The sequence below is a fragment of the Penicillium verhagenii genome (assembly GCF_028828195.1).
Source record: "Penicillium verhagenii strain IBT 33310 chromosome Unknown utg000008l_segment0_segment0, whole genome shotgun sequence".
Classification (NCBI taxonomy): domain Eukaryota; kingdom Fungi; phylum Ascomycota; class Eurotiomycetes; order Eurotiales; family Aspergillaceae; genus Penicillium; species Penicillium verhagenii.
This window is the reverse complement of record NW_026643172.1, coordinates 2,751,025-2,768,793: the sequence shown is the minus strand read 5'-3', so window position 1 is coordinate 2,768,793 and position 17,769 is coordinate 2,751,025. Positions and strand designations below refer to the sequence as shown.

At 48.2% G+C, this 17,769-nt stretch overlaps 6 protein-coding genes across 6 annotated transcripts; 3 read left to right on the top strand and 3 right to left on the bottom strand.

Annotated features, from left to right (window-relative positions):
* Positions 1-98: 98 nt before the first annotated feature.
* N7466_009013 (uncharacterized protein) lies at positions 99-404 on the bottom strand (the record flags this gene model as incomplete). The annotated part of the gene is made up of 2 exons (XM_057168402.1): positions 99-154; positions 203-404. 2 exons carry the CDS (start codon positions 402-404, stop codon positions 99-101), a joined length of 258 nt encoding a protein of 85 aa, XP_057019033.1.
* Positions 405-1,279: 875 nt separating this feature from the next.
* N7466_009012 (uncharacterized protein) lies at positions 1,280-3,105 on the bottom strand (the record flags this gene model as incomplete). The annotated part of the gene is made up of 7 exons (XM_057168401.1): positions 1,280-1,678; positions 1,750-1,846; positions 1,917-1,990; positions 2,386-2,546; positions 2,609-2,614; positions 2,685-2,813; positions 3,054-3,105. The coding sequence occupies 7 exons, from the start codon at positions 3,103-3,105 to the stop codon at positions 1,280-1,282; spliced, it is 918 nt and encodes a 305-aa protein (XP_057019032.1).
* A 3,769-nt stretch (positions 3,106-6,874) lies between these two features.
* Positions 6,875-7,880, top strand: N7466_009011 (TBP family protein; the record flags this gene model as incomplete). Its single annotated transcript, XM_057168400.1, has 4 exons — positions 6,875-7,137; positions 7,215-7,302; positions 7,389-7,803; positions 7,864-7,880. The coding sequence occupies 4 exons, from the start codon at positions 6,875-6,877 to the stop codon at positions 7,878-7,880; spliced, it is 783 nt and encodes a 260-aa protein (XP_057019031.1).
* Positions 7,881-8,603: 723 nt separating this feature from the next.
* On the bottom strand, positions 8,604-10,344 carry N7466_009010 (NAD(P)/FAD-dependent oxidoreductase; the record flags this gene model as incomplete). Its single annotated transcript, XM_057168399.1, has 3 exons — positions 8,604-8,904; positions 9,068-10,076; positions 10,296-10,344. The coding sequence occupies 3 exons, from the start codon at positions 10,342-10,344 to the stop codon at positions 8,604-8,606; spliced, it is 1,359 nt and encodes a 452-aa protein (XP_057019030.1).
* A 601-nt stretch (positions 10,345-10,945) lies between these two features.
* N7466_009009 (uncharacterized protein) lies at positions 10,946-11,786 on the top strand (the record flags this gene model as incomplete). The annotated part of the gene is made up of 3 exons (XM_057168398.1): positions 10,946-10,960; positions 11,027-11,310; positions 11,369-11,786. The coding sequence occupies 3 exons, from the start codon at positions 10,946-10,948 to the stop codon at positions 11,784-11,786; spliced, it is 717 nt and encodes a 238-aa protein (XP_057019029.1).
* Positions 11,787-13,378: 1,592 nt separating this feature from the next.
* Positions 13,379-14,218, top strand: N7466_009008 (class I SAM-dependent methyltransferase; the record flags this gene model as incomplete). The annotated part of the gene is made up of 1 exon (XM_057168397.1): positions 13,379-14,218. The coding sequence occupies one exon, from the start codon at positions 13,379-13,381 to the stop codon at positions 14,216-14,218; it is 840 nt and encodes a 279-aa protein (XP_057019028.1).
* Positions 14,219-17,769: the final 3,551 nt, after the last annotated feature.

The window sequence follows — 17,769 nt, the reverse complement described above, 5'->3', positions numbered from 1 at the left end:
TTTTGGGATATTTTTTTGGCCCCACCAATCGCATTTCAGGTAAAGGGAAAGGAGAAAGAACGATCAGAAAAAAAAAGAGGGAAAGGACGATAATTACCTCAGTTTAAGAAAACCAACCAGCCCAATCTCTTCTCCGGTTCGGGTGGGACCCCGACTGGAATATCTCGAGTAGTTTTACCGTCCGCCCTTCTTTAGGACGGACCTGGGACCCCTAGCCAGATCACCTCGCCCGCGGCGGGATCGAAGGCCAAGGCAGATGTGGTAGGTGCAGGATACTTAGTCACGTCGAAGAGGTCGGGAGGAGCGCGCTGCGAGGGTGAATCCAGGGAGATCAAGTTCAAGCTGACCAGGTAGCTAGTCAAAGGGATAAAGGAGAGAGAAGAGGAGAGAGTAGATAGGCACATAGAGAAGCGGCAAGTGAATTCAGGTTTCAGAATCATCTATTCAAAGTTTCCCACGAAGTGGACGTGAGAGAAATAAGGTGTAAGTCCAGCTGAGAAAATCCATTTAATCAACTTCCAGGTTTCGCTTTGAGGCGGAAATCCGGGGCGACGCTAAACCCTATCCGGTGCTCACGTGTTATGCTGATTACATGTGTTACGATAGGCTCCTTCCATTTCTTCTATACAGAACACTTCTTAAGATCATTCGAAATGTTCTATGGATATTATATCGCCAACCTTTAAGCTGTGAAGCTCAAAATGATCCAGTACGACAAGAAAATCATTTTGCTTTTCCCACAGTGCTGGGATGCAGGGGCCTACAGTGATCCACCTATGTCATGCACAACATATTCTATCATCGAGCCCCGTGATTCTAGAAGAATGCCTGAGATCGGGTGATCTCAACGCCCACCGTCCGCCTCCCGAGGTCCACAGGTCCACCTGGAGGGCTGCTGGAAGGTTGCAGATTAAACATTGAAGGTCTAAACGTCCAACCCTTCGAAGCTACTACCTTACGTATCACTTGAGTACTATCTACTAGGTAGTACTATGTACTATGACCGCTAATCTCATTGACCTAAGAACAAAAAACATTGGAACTTAATGTTCCTTTCCTTTTTAATAAAAAAATTAAAACGTATTGTCCATTTCAAAAGGTAAATCTGGCCAGGAAAACACGCTAAAAGAAATATCGGCAGATGGAAAAGATTCATGGTACCATAAAGCGCAATGCAATAAGTATGTAGCGGGTATTCGGGAGAGGAGACAAGGCAAATCATCTGCAGGAAACATCCGAAAGGACAAAATGAAGGAAATCACCAGGGTAGGGTCATCATCTACCAGTAGCGAGGGCGATCGTATCCAACGTAATCACTCCGGGGTGGAGAACGGGGACGAGCATAGGGTCGTGCCGCAAGATATGGGTCCTCGTAGTGTCGCGGAGGAGGCGGCGGAGGACGAGCTTCATAAGGGTGCTCATCATAGGGACGACGCGGAGGCGGGTAGTCCTCCATCCTAGGTCGTGGCGGTGGAGGAGTGCGACGCCCATAGCCCTCTCGGTCATAATACTCCCGTCGCAGGGGAATGGGCGATCTTTCACGGTAGTGATCCCGGGGACTGTATCCACGTGGGGCTGGGAATCTTCTGTCATATTCTTCCACGGGTGGGTAGGCTCGGCGTGGGGAGCGAGACCGATAGGGCTCCCGGAAGGGACGGTCATCAAAGTTTGTCTGAATCTGCGGGAAAGTATGAGATGGGGCGGATCCTTTTCTACGAGTCCGGGGGCAAAATGGGTATGGCTCCTTACATCCGCAATGCAAGACACAAGAGCGCCTTTGAAATCTCGATTGTCAAGTTTTTCCACGGCGGTCTTCAAGTCGTTGGCCGTCTCGAATTCAACAAACCTTGTGTCCATTGTCAATTGAAGGTAACAAGAAAGCCCGGGGCCGGCTTGCAATGCACATGGTAACCTACCCTTTTCCTTGTTCACGACCAGTTTCCGAGTAGACAACGTCCAGTCCGGACTGACGGGCGAAATCTTTCAGGTCCTAGAAAATGTTATGGTGAGTCCAGGTTCCCAGGAAGAAAGTATTGTGGTGGCCAATGGGTCCAAGTGGAAGAAGGATGAGGAAGAGAATCTACGTCCGGGGGGTATGAGGGGATTGGGTTAAAGGGTGGCCATCATTTCCAGGGCTTGGGAATCCTCGGCAACAGCTCGCATTCTGCCTTTTCAAGGTCTTTGCGCTCGGCATGACCGGGGTTTCCCAGTATGACCAAAAGACCGAGAGTGCAAAGGGTCCTTTGGTTCCATGGAACAACCCGCACGACTCCACCGGGGGCTACGGGATGGAGGACATGGCAAGTTCAGGGAAAGAGATGGCCAAAGTATATATATCAAAGTCCGGGGTAGTGATCCAGGGAAGAATGGGCTTGAGTTGCTAACCTGCCAGCTTGTTTCTGGGAGACCAGAGATCTGCATCCGGAACATGGTGCGGCGTGGACGAGGCGCGGCGGGGCGGTCCGGTGGACCAGGGAATGTCTCCTTGCGCCGGGGACCACGAGCAAACTGCACAGTCAATCGTTCACCCTTGAAGTCGCTGCCATCTGTTGCAGTATTAATAAGAGGGGGTGAAGGTAGCGGTCGCGCGGAATCAGTGGTGACATACGGAAGGCTAGAGAGAAAGAAAGAGTAAGGAGTTAGCAAGCTCTAAGAAATGTTCAGTCTTAAACGGTGAGACTTACCAGGAACAACGTCGCGGGCATCCATGGCATCCTCGTACTCGATGAAGCCGAAGCCATTCATCAGTTTGATCTCGGTAATCTTACCCGAACCATGAGTGCTGAAGTGCTCTTCAATGTCCTGCTTTGTAACTGCAAATGATTAGATCCGGATTAGCAGTGCACGGAGATAAAAAATCAACAATGTCGGGACTCCTGGGCTGTTTGGATGCTAATATCTGGATCTGGACTTCTGGAAGATGGAGGGCCACGGGGCGTGGCCCTTCTCAGTGGGGAGACTGAGCTTGATCCATGGGCAAGTCTGGAATTCCAGTAGGGCTGACCGTCGCGGAAGGCCAAGAGAGGAAAAAGGGTGTGGGTGTGCCAGCGTACCATTGCGGGGGAGGTTCCCGAGATACAGTCGAGTGGACGAAACCTCCGTCATGATTGATTCAAGGACAGGCCTGTCCGAATGAATCTCAGATATGAAAAAAGCGAACAGAAGGTTAGTGACTGAGGGAGTCCCAGCGCGACGGGAAAAGCGTGGGACACGGCTAAATCAAGAAGATGGCGGTGATGGGCGGCAGGCGCTTAGAGCTCTTTTCTTGCTCAGCGAAACAGGTGGGCTGGACTGGCTCCACAGGTGTCTGCAAGTATCAGGCAGATTTCAGAAAAGGGAAAGGTGCAGATGACAAGGGAAAAAGAGGGGGAAGAAGGGTAGAAAAAAGAAAGCAAGATGGCGGTGGGAATTGATTGGCAACTTCTGGCCGCCTCACTTTGATTTTTGTTTTCTGGTGAATTGTATCCACGTGGTCCACTGACTTGTAGTTTCAGAGTTTGGCGCTTAAATTTTCAGTAGAAGGTGTTTTTGATCTTATTCTTTTTTTTTTTTTAAATGGAGCATAGATATACTCCATACAATATTGCATACTATAGGATTTCCAAACTATGGTCGATCTTGTCTCGTGGAACCTCCACCTTCCATTCCACGGTTCTGCCCGTCTTTCCCCCCATGGGGCGCGCGGGTCTGCTCTTGACTCTGTATAAGTTTACTTCCACCTCATAAGGACCATTTTCATACCGGTAAAAGATGATCTCTATAAACATAAATAGAGGTGAAGGAATTCTCTGATATACCAACATCAGATAATTTGCCCTTAAGTTTTAATAAATCTTGAAATGCATAACAGTTTCGATCAAAACATTTGAAGACAAATCCAGTTTCGGGATTCATGGTTCAAATGTTCTCTTGGATCACATTTTTGCTTGCATCTTTGAAGCGCACACGATCAATCTAAAAGACTTCAGGTGGATGATTTCAAGCGGTGAACTACATAAGGAAATAAAAAGTGGTTCGTCGAGGCGGTCAGAGGTCTAGAAGTGGCACCTGGGGATAAGACCAAGCCTTTGAGGGAATAGGGGCAAAGGTCATGCCAAACCAGGTGAAAGCCCGTATATGCAAGCATCTTGCCTATGTCCGAATACAGAGGCGACATCAAGTGTCTTCAAACGCCATCCCGAATCATAACCTTAGAAAGTACAACGCGAAAGTAACCGTGGCAAAAATTACAAGTGAAGCTGACAGGCCTTTTCTACCATGAACAAGCTGAAGGTCGAATTCCTTATGAATATGAAGATTACTTGAATAGGCAGTCTTCATATTAAGTTCGGAATAGATGGCCAAAATTCAATAGTTGCTAATATTGATCCGAACCCTTGTTCTCCGTACTCCGTACTCCGGGAGAACGGAGAACGGGTACGGCGTACGGCGTAAGTACGGAGTAGTCCCTTTATGTTTTATGTCTTGAAATCAAAGTACCCAAAGTAGAAAGAAGCCGAAATGACTTGATGGGGAGCCAATCAGAGGCGGTGTAGGTCGGAATTGCCACCCGGCTTCACCGACCCGTCGTAGCTCAGTATGGATACGGAGTAGTTACCATCTCCCCGACATCTAAAGTTCATCTCGGATTTAACATATGGCTTTTACGGAATACTCCTGTCGTTGAGGAAGTAAATTTCAAAATCTGATCCTGAAGAAGAGATATTAGATTTACACCAAAATGCGATCCGTCAAAATCTCCATCTATAATATGTGACGGAGCCCATCTTGACATCATCAAGGGTGTCAGTATCAAGATGAAAAAAGATAGATATAGAGAAAAAAAAAAAGGTCAAAAAGTGAAAAGAACGGATCAAACGGCTTTCAAAAATAAGCTAATCATCGACAGCTCCAATTTTTATAGACGGTATAGGGTGATCTGGGTCAAGGCTAGCATTAAGCTTCCCACGCTACCCGAATCACACTGCAGGCTCCGTATCATGCATGCATCTTCGTTTGATCGGATTTTTCCCCCTTCATGTGAATTTTTCCTCTTCATTTTTCCTCTTTTGAATGTTCTCCATGGTATTCCCTGTTAATACCAGAGGATTTGGTAGAAAATGGTGAAAAAATGGTGGAATGTGACGATAGCATTGGTTGAGTATGGTATTCAGCATACCAAAATACACATATCAGTGTGATGATCGCATGCCATGAGATTGATCCAAGGCTTGGCGGAAGCGGTGGATCAAATCCGTGACGCGACCAGTCCAGCGCGCAATCCCGTCCCAAATGGCCACGCTGGCCTCTTTTTCTTTTCCCCCTTCGGAAAATGCCACCATCACACCAACTTTGAACTGTGAATGGTTAGTCTGATTATTTAGGCTGCAATTATTTTTTTGTTGGTCAGTGATGATATATGAGAGGAACAGAAAAATAGGTTGGCACTGGGGCCAGCGCTTCGAAACAAACTGACAGGTAACCCTGTTTGTGTGGAGGGGGAAAAAAAGGGAAAGAACTGGTCGGCGGCAACAATTTTTATTCAGTTGCCATCCACTAAAGCGGCGAGAGGATAGCGCGTCGTACAGGGAGAGACCGAGACGGATAGGGGATGATGATTGGGGGACGGGCCAGATTGGGAGGGGATTGACCCAAGTATCAGTATTAGGAGCGCTACGGACTGGGCAACTACTGGTTGTAACCATGGCGCTGCGGAGGATAAAAGCAAGGGTGATTCAGCCACTCATGATAGAGAGTGGAGTGGGGCGGATAAGGAGTCAGCTAATCAGCGTAGAAGAAAGATATGAAAGGAGATGATTGGTCCGCGGCGGTAGTCCCAGAGCCGCTAGTGGAGGTCTTAGCCATGGGTGAAGGGAGAGTGAGCATCGCTGCTTTAAGCGCCACCAGCGGGCCCAGCCTCCCCTGACGCAGGCTGTGACTCAGCACTATATAAAGGGCCATCCTCCCACTTTCCGTTTCGCTCTGAGATTCCTGTCCTGGTCTTGGCACTTTCTTCTCACTTCCTCCCCCCCCCTCCCCACACCTCTTTCCTTTTGTGGCATCCTGCTGCAATCTTATACTAATTTTTGATCGGTTGGATCCGCTTTCTTGATCTTCCTTTTTTTTCTTCTGATCTTGAAAAAGATAGAATAAAAAAAAGAAAAGAATCAAAAGATTTCCAAGTCACCGATTCTAAGTGGGAAAGAAGGTTTATATTTTGATTGATTAATTTCTTATCCTTTTGACCGAGGGTACTAAATTACATCTCAAAAAGTCCCGTGCTCCATTTGAAGCTTGTCCCCCGTGGCTTGCCTCTGCCACTCTCATTCAGGCCTCATTCGCAGATAGAAACCCAAAAGGAAATTCTTAATTGAAAAAAAAAAGAAGCAAAAAAGACAACGAGACAAAAGAAAAAAAGCCCCTTTTTCTATCTCGCCCAACTCCCCAAAAAGAAAGTTGTTGCTGCTGTTTGATACCACTTGATCATAATTCTTTTCACCTCTTCCCTGTGGCTGTCCCTTTATTGAAAACACTTGAGTGTGATTTTCTGGATTCACTTTATTCTGATACCCTTTCGGGATATTTGCACCATCACAGTTCGTGTTACCACGTCCTGCGTTTCAGGGGGATACATTGATTTGTCCATCTCCCAACTTCTCTATTATTCTGGTACGTGATCACATGATTCTGCTTGTTTCCACCGCCAACCCCTTTCGGTCAAATCTTTTCCTCACTCCTCCATCTTTTGTCCTTTTCTTTCTTGCTCTATGAACTAACCTTCTTTTCTTCCCCGCTTCTACAGAGATCCACTCTTGCTTTGACACACCTCTGATCATTGAATCTTTGATTCCTTGATCTTTCTGTGACTAAGTGATTGTCGATCATCTATTGCATGATGGATTCGCTTACGACTCACCCGTCGAACGCGCTGCAGGCTCGCGCCTTCACTTCCCCTTCCTCGCTCTCCTTCCCCGGTGGCGCGGCCGATTTGACCCCTCCTTCTTCTGAAAAGGATATCCACGGTGTCAACGGTATGACCCATGGCCAGGCTGGAGGAAATGCCATGAACGGCAATGGGGTGACCCCCGCTACTCCGGCCACTCCGGTCGCCACCCCCGGGGCTACTACCGGGAGCAGTGGCATTGTGCCTACTTTGCAGTGAGTATTGACTCTTCTGGCTTGTCTTAAAACCACATTCCCAGAGTCACAATGGCTGAACCAATATTTCTTTAAAGAAACATCGTGGCTACGGTCAATCTTGACTGCCGTCTGGATCTTAAGACCATCGCGTTGCATGCTCGCAACGCCGAGTACAATCCTAAGGTAACTTCCACACCTCCCTGAGATTAGGGCTTTCCTTGTATCGGGGATTACAGTGTGGCTGAACTTTGAACTTGTTATTTACATAGCGTTTCGCCGCCGTCATCATGCGTATCCGTGAGCCGAAGACAACTGCCCTGATCTTCGCCTCGGGCAAGATGGTCGTGACCGGTGCTAAGTCTGAAGATGACTCTAAGCTGGCCTCGCGCAAGTACGCGCGTATCATCCAGAAGCTCGGTTTCAACGCCAAGTTCACCGACTTCAAGATTCAGAACATTGTCGGCTCCTGCGACATCAAGTTCCCCATCCGTCTGGAGGGTCTGGCATCTCGCCACCACAACTTCTCGTCTTACGAACCGGAGCTGTTCCCTGGTCTGATCTACCGCATGATGAAGCCCAAGATTGTACTCTTGATTTTCGTCAGTGGTAAGATCGTCCTGACTGGTGCCAAAGTTCGTGAGGAGATTTACCAAGCGTTCGAGATGATCTACCCTGTGCTTTCTGGTATGTGATACAGCTTCTTTCTCGTCCCGTGGCATCTGAACAGAACTAACATGCGACCAGACTTCCGCAAGGTCTAGTCAGACTGCTCCCACCAGGGGGATCGAAGCCCTTTTTTTTGCTTTCACACGCTCTGTATTAACATATTCTTTATCTTACCCCCTTTTTTTTCTTGCTCGGGTTGAAACGGATGGGTTCGGCTTTCGAGTCTTACTAACCTTCTCCCCGGGTTCCATCTTGTCACGATTCTTTACGCAAGCATTGTTTGGCGTTTTAGCGGTGGATTGTTCCCCAATCCTATCTTGATTCTTTGCTTTTTTTGTTCTCATCTTCGACCCTTTACACTTAGAAGAGTTCTGCTGCACACCCGCAGTGAGGTGGTTTCTGTGCGCTGGTCGAATGGCTGCCTCTTTAATCTCATTTTGTCCATTTGGCCACCTACGATTCACAGGCCCCGCCCCCAAAAAAAAATCTTATGGTTAGCTTACACTCCGTCGTGAGACTGTCGAAAAGGCTTTCGCCGTCATGCTTCCGATATCAATTCTTATCTTATGCAAAAAAATGAAAAAATGTTGAATAAGAAGCTTTTCTCCGTAGTATCTTCATAACCTACTAGTAGTATAGATCCACGGGATGCAATTGTCCTCAAGGTTCATTCCCAAGGGTTCAAGGTTGTATGTTTTCAATGTTGACCGCGGTTGAGTATCACTGCTGTTCTATATATCCAATATAATGTTCAAGCTCCGAGCGAATGTTATGTGCACAATCCGACACCAACCGTATATACATACACCTATCCCATTTTATAAAGCACTGCTTCTGCCAGCTTTCTTGGTCTTCGCCAACTCATCCTTCAGAATCGAGTTTCGTTCGCCTGACCGGCTCCCATCACCATCAAACAGATCCTCAGAGGCAGACGCCGGAGGTACTACCTCGGTCCATTCCCACAGCGCTTGCAATTCAGGCTCCAGCTTACCCTCCAATGCATCAACAACCTTGTCTCCAAGAACAGGGAAAAACTTGTAAGCATGTCCACTGCCACCTGTAGCCAGGAACAAGCCCTCGTACTCGGGGTGGTACGAAACAATAAAGTCTCCATCCGGGCTGCACAAAATCAGCGTCAGCAACTGGCTCCCTACCACACCGCACAATCGATTCCGAGACATTGCAATCAAACCATCGGCTCTCAAAAAACAGAAACAGAAACAGAGTGGAGGGAAATGGAAATGGAAAATAACAGACAAGGGGGAGGGGGGAAGCAACTCACGTATCAGTATACCAACAAATCCTCGTATCAACAAACGGCCGATCCACAAAGCGCGGCAAAAGTTGTCTCAGCGCAACACGGAACGCCTCCTCTCCTTCCAACGGCACCGGTCCCCCCGTCTCAGGCAAACTAACCTGCATCGTCTCGCCATCCCGCGCCCCAGGCACCGGCACCGTCGTGGGATTCCGATACCCATACGCATGCCGCGCAATCTTGAGCAAATTATCCCGCGGCGGAATAATGAAAATCCCCGTCGCAAAGTTCAGGATCGTCGGCAAATTCTCGAGCTCACGCTGCTCCGCATCGCTAATCTTGATATACGCAATAGCCTGCCCCGTCGCGACGGCCTTGCCACGCAGGTCCACCAGCCGGGGCGTCCAGGCGCCCGTGGCCAGAACAACCAGGTCAGCGTTCACGATTTCTCCATCCACCATCTCCACGCCCGTGGCGCGCTGCTTTTGCTCCTTCGACGACGCAGAGCCAGCTAGAGTCGAAGGACCGAACAGCACCCGCTTGACTTCGCCATGCTTAAACACCACCTTCGTCTCCCTGTCCAGCACGCCCTTGATGAACGCCACACTCGCGCCGGCATCACTCCACCCGGAACCCCAGTTCACGTAGCCCCCGGCCACATCCAGCGTCTCTCCGTATGGCGGGACGATGCTCAGAACGTCCTTCTTCGTCGGCAAGTAGACGACGTTGTCGCCTTCGATCGCGCGCACGTTCGCGTAGCTCTTCTCCGCGTACTTCTTTGCGCTGGCGCTGTTGCCCGGGTACACTAGTAGCAGGCCGGTCTGCGTATACCGACCCTCTGCGCCCCAGGATGTGCTGCGCCATTTCTGGATGGCGGAGGCGGCTAGCTTGGAGTAGGCGCTGTGTGCGTAGTCTGCTCGCACGATGCGGCTGGTATCGACTGAAGAGCCATGTGGGTTGGGAATTGTCGGCGCACTTTCAATTAGGGTTATCTGGGAGTTTGGGTGGCGCTTGCTTAGAGATAAGGCCGTGGATACTGGGATTGCAGGTTAGTTGGGGATTTCATAGTAAGGTGCATATTAGTATGACATTGAAGGTGCCATGTGCGAGCCATTGAAGAAGGTGGCACAAAGGGAAGAGGGGCAAATATGGGGATTTGTGGGTTGTGGATTCTGGGGTTGTGGACTGGAGAATGGGCCGTTTGGGGTAGACTGTAGAGTAGTGGTGCGGGCACAGAGAGAGAGTTGCAACTTACGGCCAAATACACCACCTCCCACGATCAGAATCTTTGGTGGCAACGCCATGGCAGAGGTCAATTGAATTGGATTTGTAGGATTTTGTGCTTTTTGTGGTCAGCGAAGAAGCAGGTGGAGAATCGAGTTGGAGATTGGAGATCGGTTGACTGTCCCGATAACGGACCTGCTTATCGGGTCCTCGTGTGGCTTCTGTGGAGTAAAGTGGAGCCTGCGAGCCTGCCAGGGGTACTTGATATGGTCAAATCACAAATGGTTGAAAACGTACTAGTAGTCTATCTTGTGCTACAGTGAGCATGTTTGTGGCTCGAGCCCTGCAGGAGTACCAAATTTGATATCGCCAGTTGACTGGAAACCCCATGATTTCGGTCGATCTCGGTCCTACAATGAGTTCCACAGCATCACCAACCCTCTCAAATGCATGTTGAAGGTTCAACTAGTACGTATTTTCCCAGAATTTGTTTGGCTCTTGGTCGCTCATCAGTAACCGATAATCTCTCGAGCGGCTGCGGCTTCCAGGGGCTTGTAACACACAACATAGCTAAGATATGGATCATCCACTTGTACCCCCGCAAATCAATAAAAAATATCATATAGTGAGCTGATTCATACCGAAAGAAGATCTCTCGACAATAAACTCGAGATATAGCATATGCAAGGTCCCAATGTGAGTCGCTCAAATTGAGGAGCCATTTGCATAGAAAACAAGACTAACGAACTTCATCACACATAGGCGTCGGCTACTCTAACCGCCAAATTGGAGTTTGGGGTACCCATCGCTTTCGAATTCGGTCTTGATGTTCTGACTGGCAAATTCAAAAAAACGTTGGGCTTCATTGAGAAGCCTGCCGTATACGTCTCTGCGTCTGCGGGAATTTCGAATGGGCCTAGTGCTTGCGCAGACGGTGTCCAACTGCGTGTTGGTGCTGACAATACTGTGACCGCTCAGGTCTTCGATATTTGGGAACGCGACTTGTTCAACACACCCCTCTATGATCATGGTATTGGATGCGTGAGGTATGTATACGATATCATCTCATTTTAGCTCCTATCATAAAATACTGAATACTGAAAGTGCGAATGGATTTAATACCACGGATGTCGACCCAGATACTGGTGTGATCAAGGACGTTATCGATCATTTTGGTGGTAGGAACATTGCAAATTCACCAGTAAAAATCTCTGATGTTGCACGCATCTTGACGACAAAAGATCCGAAGAGCGAGGTTGAATATGTGATTGTCATGGATGAAGCAGGAGAAACCATTTTGGTTTCGGGCACCGATGGTGGTATCTACCTTGTCAAGACAAAAGAGGCCTATGACCTCAGCGCCCCTTGGGGATCTGTGGCTGGTCAGGGTTCGATCACTGCGGATACCTTTGGACGCTTCTTATCCTACAGATATGTGCCTTCCGGCACTAAAAACCTTGACCTGGCAGAGATTAGCGTACATGATCCGGCGAGCATGCCTGAAGGCAACTTAGCATTGTGAGTCCGCCAATCTGTCTTTTAGCGTGGATGCTTACGTTAACGTTCCATAATAGGACCCTAGACCCCTTCGTTTATGGAGAATCCAAGTATGTCAGCCAATTTGCCTTGTACCTAATATTTCTTGTGCTAACATTTAATGCGCCATAACAGGTCTGGTAAAATTGAAGGTAGTTTTTATGTTTTCGTTGCGGCGCCCTTGCCCTCGACCCAAGAAGAACGTTATTCAATACCTATGTTAATTTCGCCGGTTTTCATTAAGACTGAGAATGGGCTGCGTCTTTATGGGGTGACGGGCGGGTCGAAGGAGCAAGGCCAGAGCCCTCCGCTTCCCAAAGACTGGCATGTTGTCGCATTGAAAGGCTCTCAAAAGGACACCTCGAAATCTCCCAAATGATGGTTCTTTCTGATATCAGCCATTCATCCAGATGTCTAGGTTTCAATTGACTCTGGTGGGAATTGCGGTGTAGGTTACAGGGTCTATAATGTGTCTCTCGTTCTATAACTTTGTGGTCGGTAATTCCGGGACTATATATGAACTCTTCACATACCTACTAGTATGCAATTGCCCTGTAATTGTAGTTTGAAATCACTGTCCCGCTCCAGTTGGTTACTATCTGTTGCCCCTCATCAACTGATCTCAAGTTCTCAAGTAGAGTACTAGTACATGTAACATAACTACAGTGTCTGGCCACGAGACTTACAAATTTCCGAAGTCACTCTACGCTAGTAGCTGCAATACCAGTCTGTATTGCAATAACCATCTGCTATCTATAACTTGGGTTGCATAGGGACTAGGTCGTTTTCAATTGTATTAGATACTCGAATACAGTATTTATGCAAGATCGCCGTCTTGGCGCTACTTCGGAGATTTGTAAGTCTCATGGCCAGACACTGTAGTACATATCGTGCCTTATCGTGCCTCATCGGGAACGCATTCCCGATAACGGACCCCCCTTATCAGCTCCGGCCCGGCTCCCGACGTGTTGTCCAACCTGCCCGAAACTAAAGACCGCGGAGCCTCACTAGTTTGCCTTTTTGGAAAGAATTGAGTGGCTCTTTGAATACGGGCCCTTGTTCCTGACGTGCTTGACCAACCGTCACGATCTACAACACCGGTGTATTAAGGCGACTGATCTAGCACTTGAGCTGCATTCTGCGTCCCACGCGCTCCTGATTTTTCTTCCCGGCGCATCAGAGGTTCTATTGGAAATATAGCTCTCGAGAGTCAGCCAAAAAGCAAACCGATTGGCCAATCCGAGGGCTTGAAACCAATCTCCCAGCTACAGAATCTAAGCAGCCCTCATTGCTGTACAACCTACGCGATGAATGCGACCCAAATAGGAAGGGCCTTCATCAAGCCCACATGCAAATGGCCCTCCACAACCACAGCCCGCAGAGGCGTACAAAGCAAAGCACAAACACCCCGTTCTCACAGGCCCAGGTAAATCCCGCTCAATTCCAATCAAAATCCATGCCTAACCTCCCCATTCTAACGTCCCACCCAGCCAAAGACCTCCAATCTCACCTCGGTCCTCCAAACGAGGCCAACAAACAGCAGAGGCAGACCCAGTCGCGGGCTACAAAGGCCCAACAATGTCCCCACGCCTAATGACCTTCCTGGGAATCTCCATCCTAGGAATAAGCAGCTACTGCGGCTTTCTCTACGCGTCCTACAGTCGCGAAGTCTCCAAGGCCCAAGCCCTGAACATCCCCACCGACGTCTCAGACCGCTACAACACCACCGCGCCAACCTTCGACGCAGAAGTCGAGCTCTCGGAAAAGGCCATGCGCATGGGCTCTAAGCGCGCAGACCTGATCCGGCTCGCGCGCGGCGACGTCCTCGAGGTAAGCTGCGGCACGGGCCGAAACCTCGAGTACTACGAGCTCGGCGAGCGGCGAGGCGTGGACGAGGCAGGCAAGGCTGCTATCCTGGGCTGTCGCACGCTTACGTTTGTGGATCTGAGTCCGCAGATGGTGGCTATCGCGGAAGAGAAGTTCGAAACGCTGCACCCGGGCTACAAGGGGAAGAGGCCTCCGGTTACGTTCCGCGCACAGGATGCCGGGTCGGTTACTGTTGGTGTTTTGCCTAGGGGGGAGAATGAGAAGGCGTATTACGATTCTATTGTGCAGACTATGGGGTTGTGCTCGATGCCTGATCCTGTGCGGACGTTGAGGCATTTGGGGAGTATTACGGAGCCGCGGAGTGGTCGGATCTTGTTGTTGGAGCATGGGCGGTCGCATTATGATTGGTTGAATCGGATTTTGGATAACCTTGCGCCGGCGCATGCGGATAGGCATGGGTGTTGGTGGAATCGCGATATTGGGGCTATTGTCGAGGAGAGTGGATTGGAGATTGTGGAGGAGAAAAGGTGGCATTTTGGGACGACGTGGCGGTATGTGTTGCGCCCGAGAGATAGTTCGACCAGTCCGTGAACTCTCAAGTGATTCGAGGGCGCCATAGCTATGTCCATGTGTTTACGCTTGAAGGTTGTGGCTTTGACCTCTTCCAAGGTTGTTAGCGGGGTTATCTTGCATCTACCGGCATGTATACTATGTACCTATCAAATTTTTAGAAGCGATGTACAATATTAGGCTTTACTAGACAACACACTACATGCGACACCTACAAAGCCAGCAAGCAGCCTTGGAACATCTAGGTATCTCCAGGGCTCTCGCCATTGCCCAGGTGATTCAATGTTCCAATATTGAAAGATTGAAAGTTGAGGTTCGGATGATTAAACCTTGAGTCTTCACATGTCGACCTGTCACATAGCCCGTTGCTTACATACATGTCTCGCTAACACCGAACTTGTCGCAAAATAATGAATGCGGGGCAACTATGAAACCAGATTTAATATGAAAAGTATTCACTAGTCAACATTTGAACACACCAACATTACATTACATTCAATGTTTCCCTTTGAAAAAGAAAAATACTAGCATCAAAATTTCCAAGCCCGGATAAAACAACATTGAAGTCTAAACTCTGACGAGTCGTAAACGTAATAGCCCCCGCACGACGAACGTTAGAACCGAGCCTTGAAAGAGTCGCGACTCATCTATCGGAAAAGACTAACAACTTAGTGTCCCAGCAACTGTAGAACGAACCAATAGAGAGCACTTGGGGCAAAAAGCCCAGACTAAGAAAGCAAAAACATTGAATGCAAACAAAAAAACAGGATGAATGTAGATAAGATCGGCTACCAACATTTGAACAGCCTTGTGCAACCTGGAACCTTCATTTTGAAAAAGCGGGAGGCCGACGATTGAGGGGGGGTGGTCATGTCAGCTTATTGGACACTGGACACAAGCGAGCCGAGATTCAAACGACGGCTCCAGTCGGAGGAAATAACCTTCCAATGTGGTTCAGTTGTGATATGCGGGTCGCAGATCGACTGCAGGGGTGTATCTATATGTCTTACAACATTTTGTCGTGTTAGCCCGTTGGAGTTGAAAGGCCGAGGGGTTCATGCGGTTAGGCGGTTTATAGATGATAGGATGATAGGACATGATGCAAGGATGGTATCATGTACATGTAATTTGGGTTGTCGTTGATAGGGAGAGGTTGGTCGAGTTGCGTCTGATGTGTATGGATTTCCTCGTTAATTTCTGTAGGTGATAGGGTAGATTTTCTTGCTTGTTTTGCTCCGTAGATTAAAACATGTACACATGCAAGATGGATCCATGATGATGTGAGCAGAAAAAAAAACATTTGTACGAAACCGTGGAATTGAAGCTTGGAAAGACATTATCCCAAAGTTTAGATCCCCCGGCCAGGCCACATCGAGACGCGAATCGGACATGTCTTTCTATGATGAGGACATACACAACCTAAAACCTACCTGCATGTACATATGTACATATGTACGGAGAACGGAGGACCACTATCTCCAGATGTGTAATGTATGAAGTACTCCGCACAGATCATTTTGAAGTTTATCTTGAATCGCACTTTTTCCAGGGGCCAAGATTACCAAACCTAATTGCATTCGCATGTTCCAATGTAGGGGGGCCACATACGACTGTGGAGATGCGGAGAATTAGTTGTGCCTGCAAGTTGCGAAACAAACAAAGCGGCACAAAATTGCAAAAAAATCGAAGTGGAATGCAACCAGATCAGATAAAGCCGATCTCCCTTCGGCCGATGCAGAGTAATGGGCTGATGCGATGGCAAATATGGAGCATCCATGGTTGAAGTGTCGAGCAATGAGAGGTAACTTTCGCCCCGGGAAGTGAACGATGTCATCACCAGGAGATAGATTAACGGAGCGAATCGATTGGATAGTGAGGACTGGAAGGAGTAAGTGTACATGTACGGATACATAACAATATTCTACAAAGGGAAAAGATTCTCTGGAATGGGATTGACTCCAGACTTGCCAGACTTGCCAGACTTGCATGTAACCGCAATGTGTCTACCCGCCCTTGCTGGACGCCATGGAAATATCGAGGGATCTTTTATTTCAAGAATTGATTAATGAATTGGATAATATTGAATCATAGGGAACTTTTGTATTTCTCTTGATTTTTGGGGCTCCATCATAGCTACTACAGTAGTTTAGGGGGAAGAAGATATTCCAGCTTTTCGCGCTAGGGAAGCGCTAAAAGGGGAGTTGGCATCATATCGACGTCGTTGGGGAGTCAAGGGGGGGAATTAGGGAAAGTATTCCCCCCCCCCAAGACATTACATTAGACATGATTACTTCATGATCGCGGGTAAGAATTGGAAAAGCTGCGATTAGATTGGGTATTACTTCTTAATTTTTTAGGATGGAGAGGCTAAGAAAGTCAAACCGAGGCATGAAAGCTGATCGTGCAGAAGGAGGCGTAGATGAGGGTATCAAGTCAGCTAAGGTGAAGGTGGCGAGGCTCTCCTCCCTGTTCCCCCGAGGCGCTACTGCGCGCATCCCTTCACGCTAACTCCGTAGGGATTACAAGACGATACCAAACGTACATGGAAATCGGGGATCCACTTGGAAAAGTGGGTTGCTGGCCCTAAACGGCGACGCTAGGGATCTTTTTTGGGAACCGGTGTTATTCGTCCGGAGGTCTCGGGTTGGCTCGCGTGCACGGCACGGGTTGGAAAAAGGGAAGAGTTGCTCTATGTTTATGGAGAGTCCAAAAAAAACCAAAGAACACATCTGTTTCTTTTTTTGGTGGAATCAATGTTATTGAGCGGTGTCAGATTCTAATCGATAGTGTTTTCCGGGTTAATCGAATACATCACAAGCGGTCAAGTACAACAAGGCGACTGGTCACCTAAGCAACCATTGGCAGATCTGATGCATAATCGGCATCGGTTTGTACACTTTACACAGAGCTGGGATGCACCGTTCGCTCCGTGTGTCTCTCCTTCTCTTTCTTCTGTTAAGCCAATCAAACCCTTGAGAGACCCAGTTTATCAGCTTCAACGTTTTCTGAGTGGTGGAGAGTGTTTGGTATACCGGGAGACGATGGAGTTTGTAAATGGAGTTTCAACTGGAGCACTATGGACATGGACCATCAAAGAACACCAAATTGGGTGATGGGACACATGGCTTCCCCACTATTACTATGTGTGTCCGTATCGGTTTATTTTTCTTTTGCCTCTCGGTATGCACTAAGGCCCAAGAGGGAATGGAGTGGGTTGTTAAATGTTGCTAATGGTAAGAAATGAAATACACGTTAAGCAAACGAAACTAATCCTGACAGGGGAAGATCCACTCACCGCCTGGAATTTCTCGATTTCTTTTCTTTTTCTTTTCCCTTTTTTTTTCTTCTCTAAATTCTGTTCTGAGTCGCGTTGCATCCCTTGGGTTCATTTTCCTTTTTGGATGCTGAATTCGGATCTATGGTGGTATATCTTCAGGGTTACCGTTATAATTATAGAGTCATCGTCATATCTTATTTGACTCGGGATATAGTTTTTTTAGTGTTCTAGCATGGAAGATAATTCGAAGGAGAGTAGCTCCGAGTAACCGGAAAGTCTCGATCGACATCCGTGG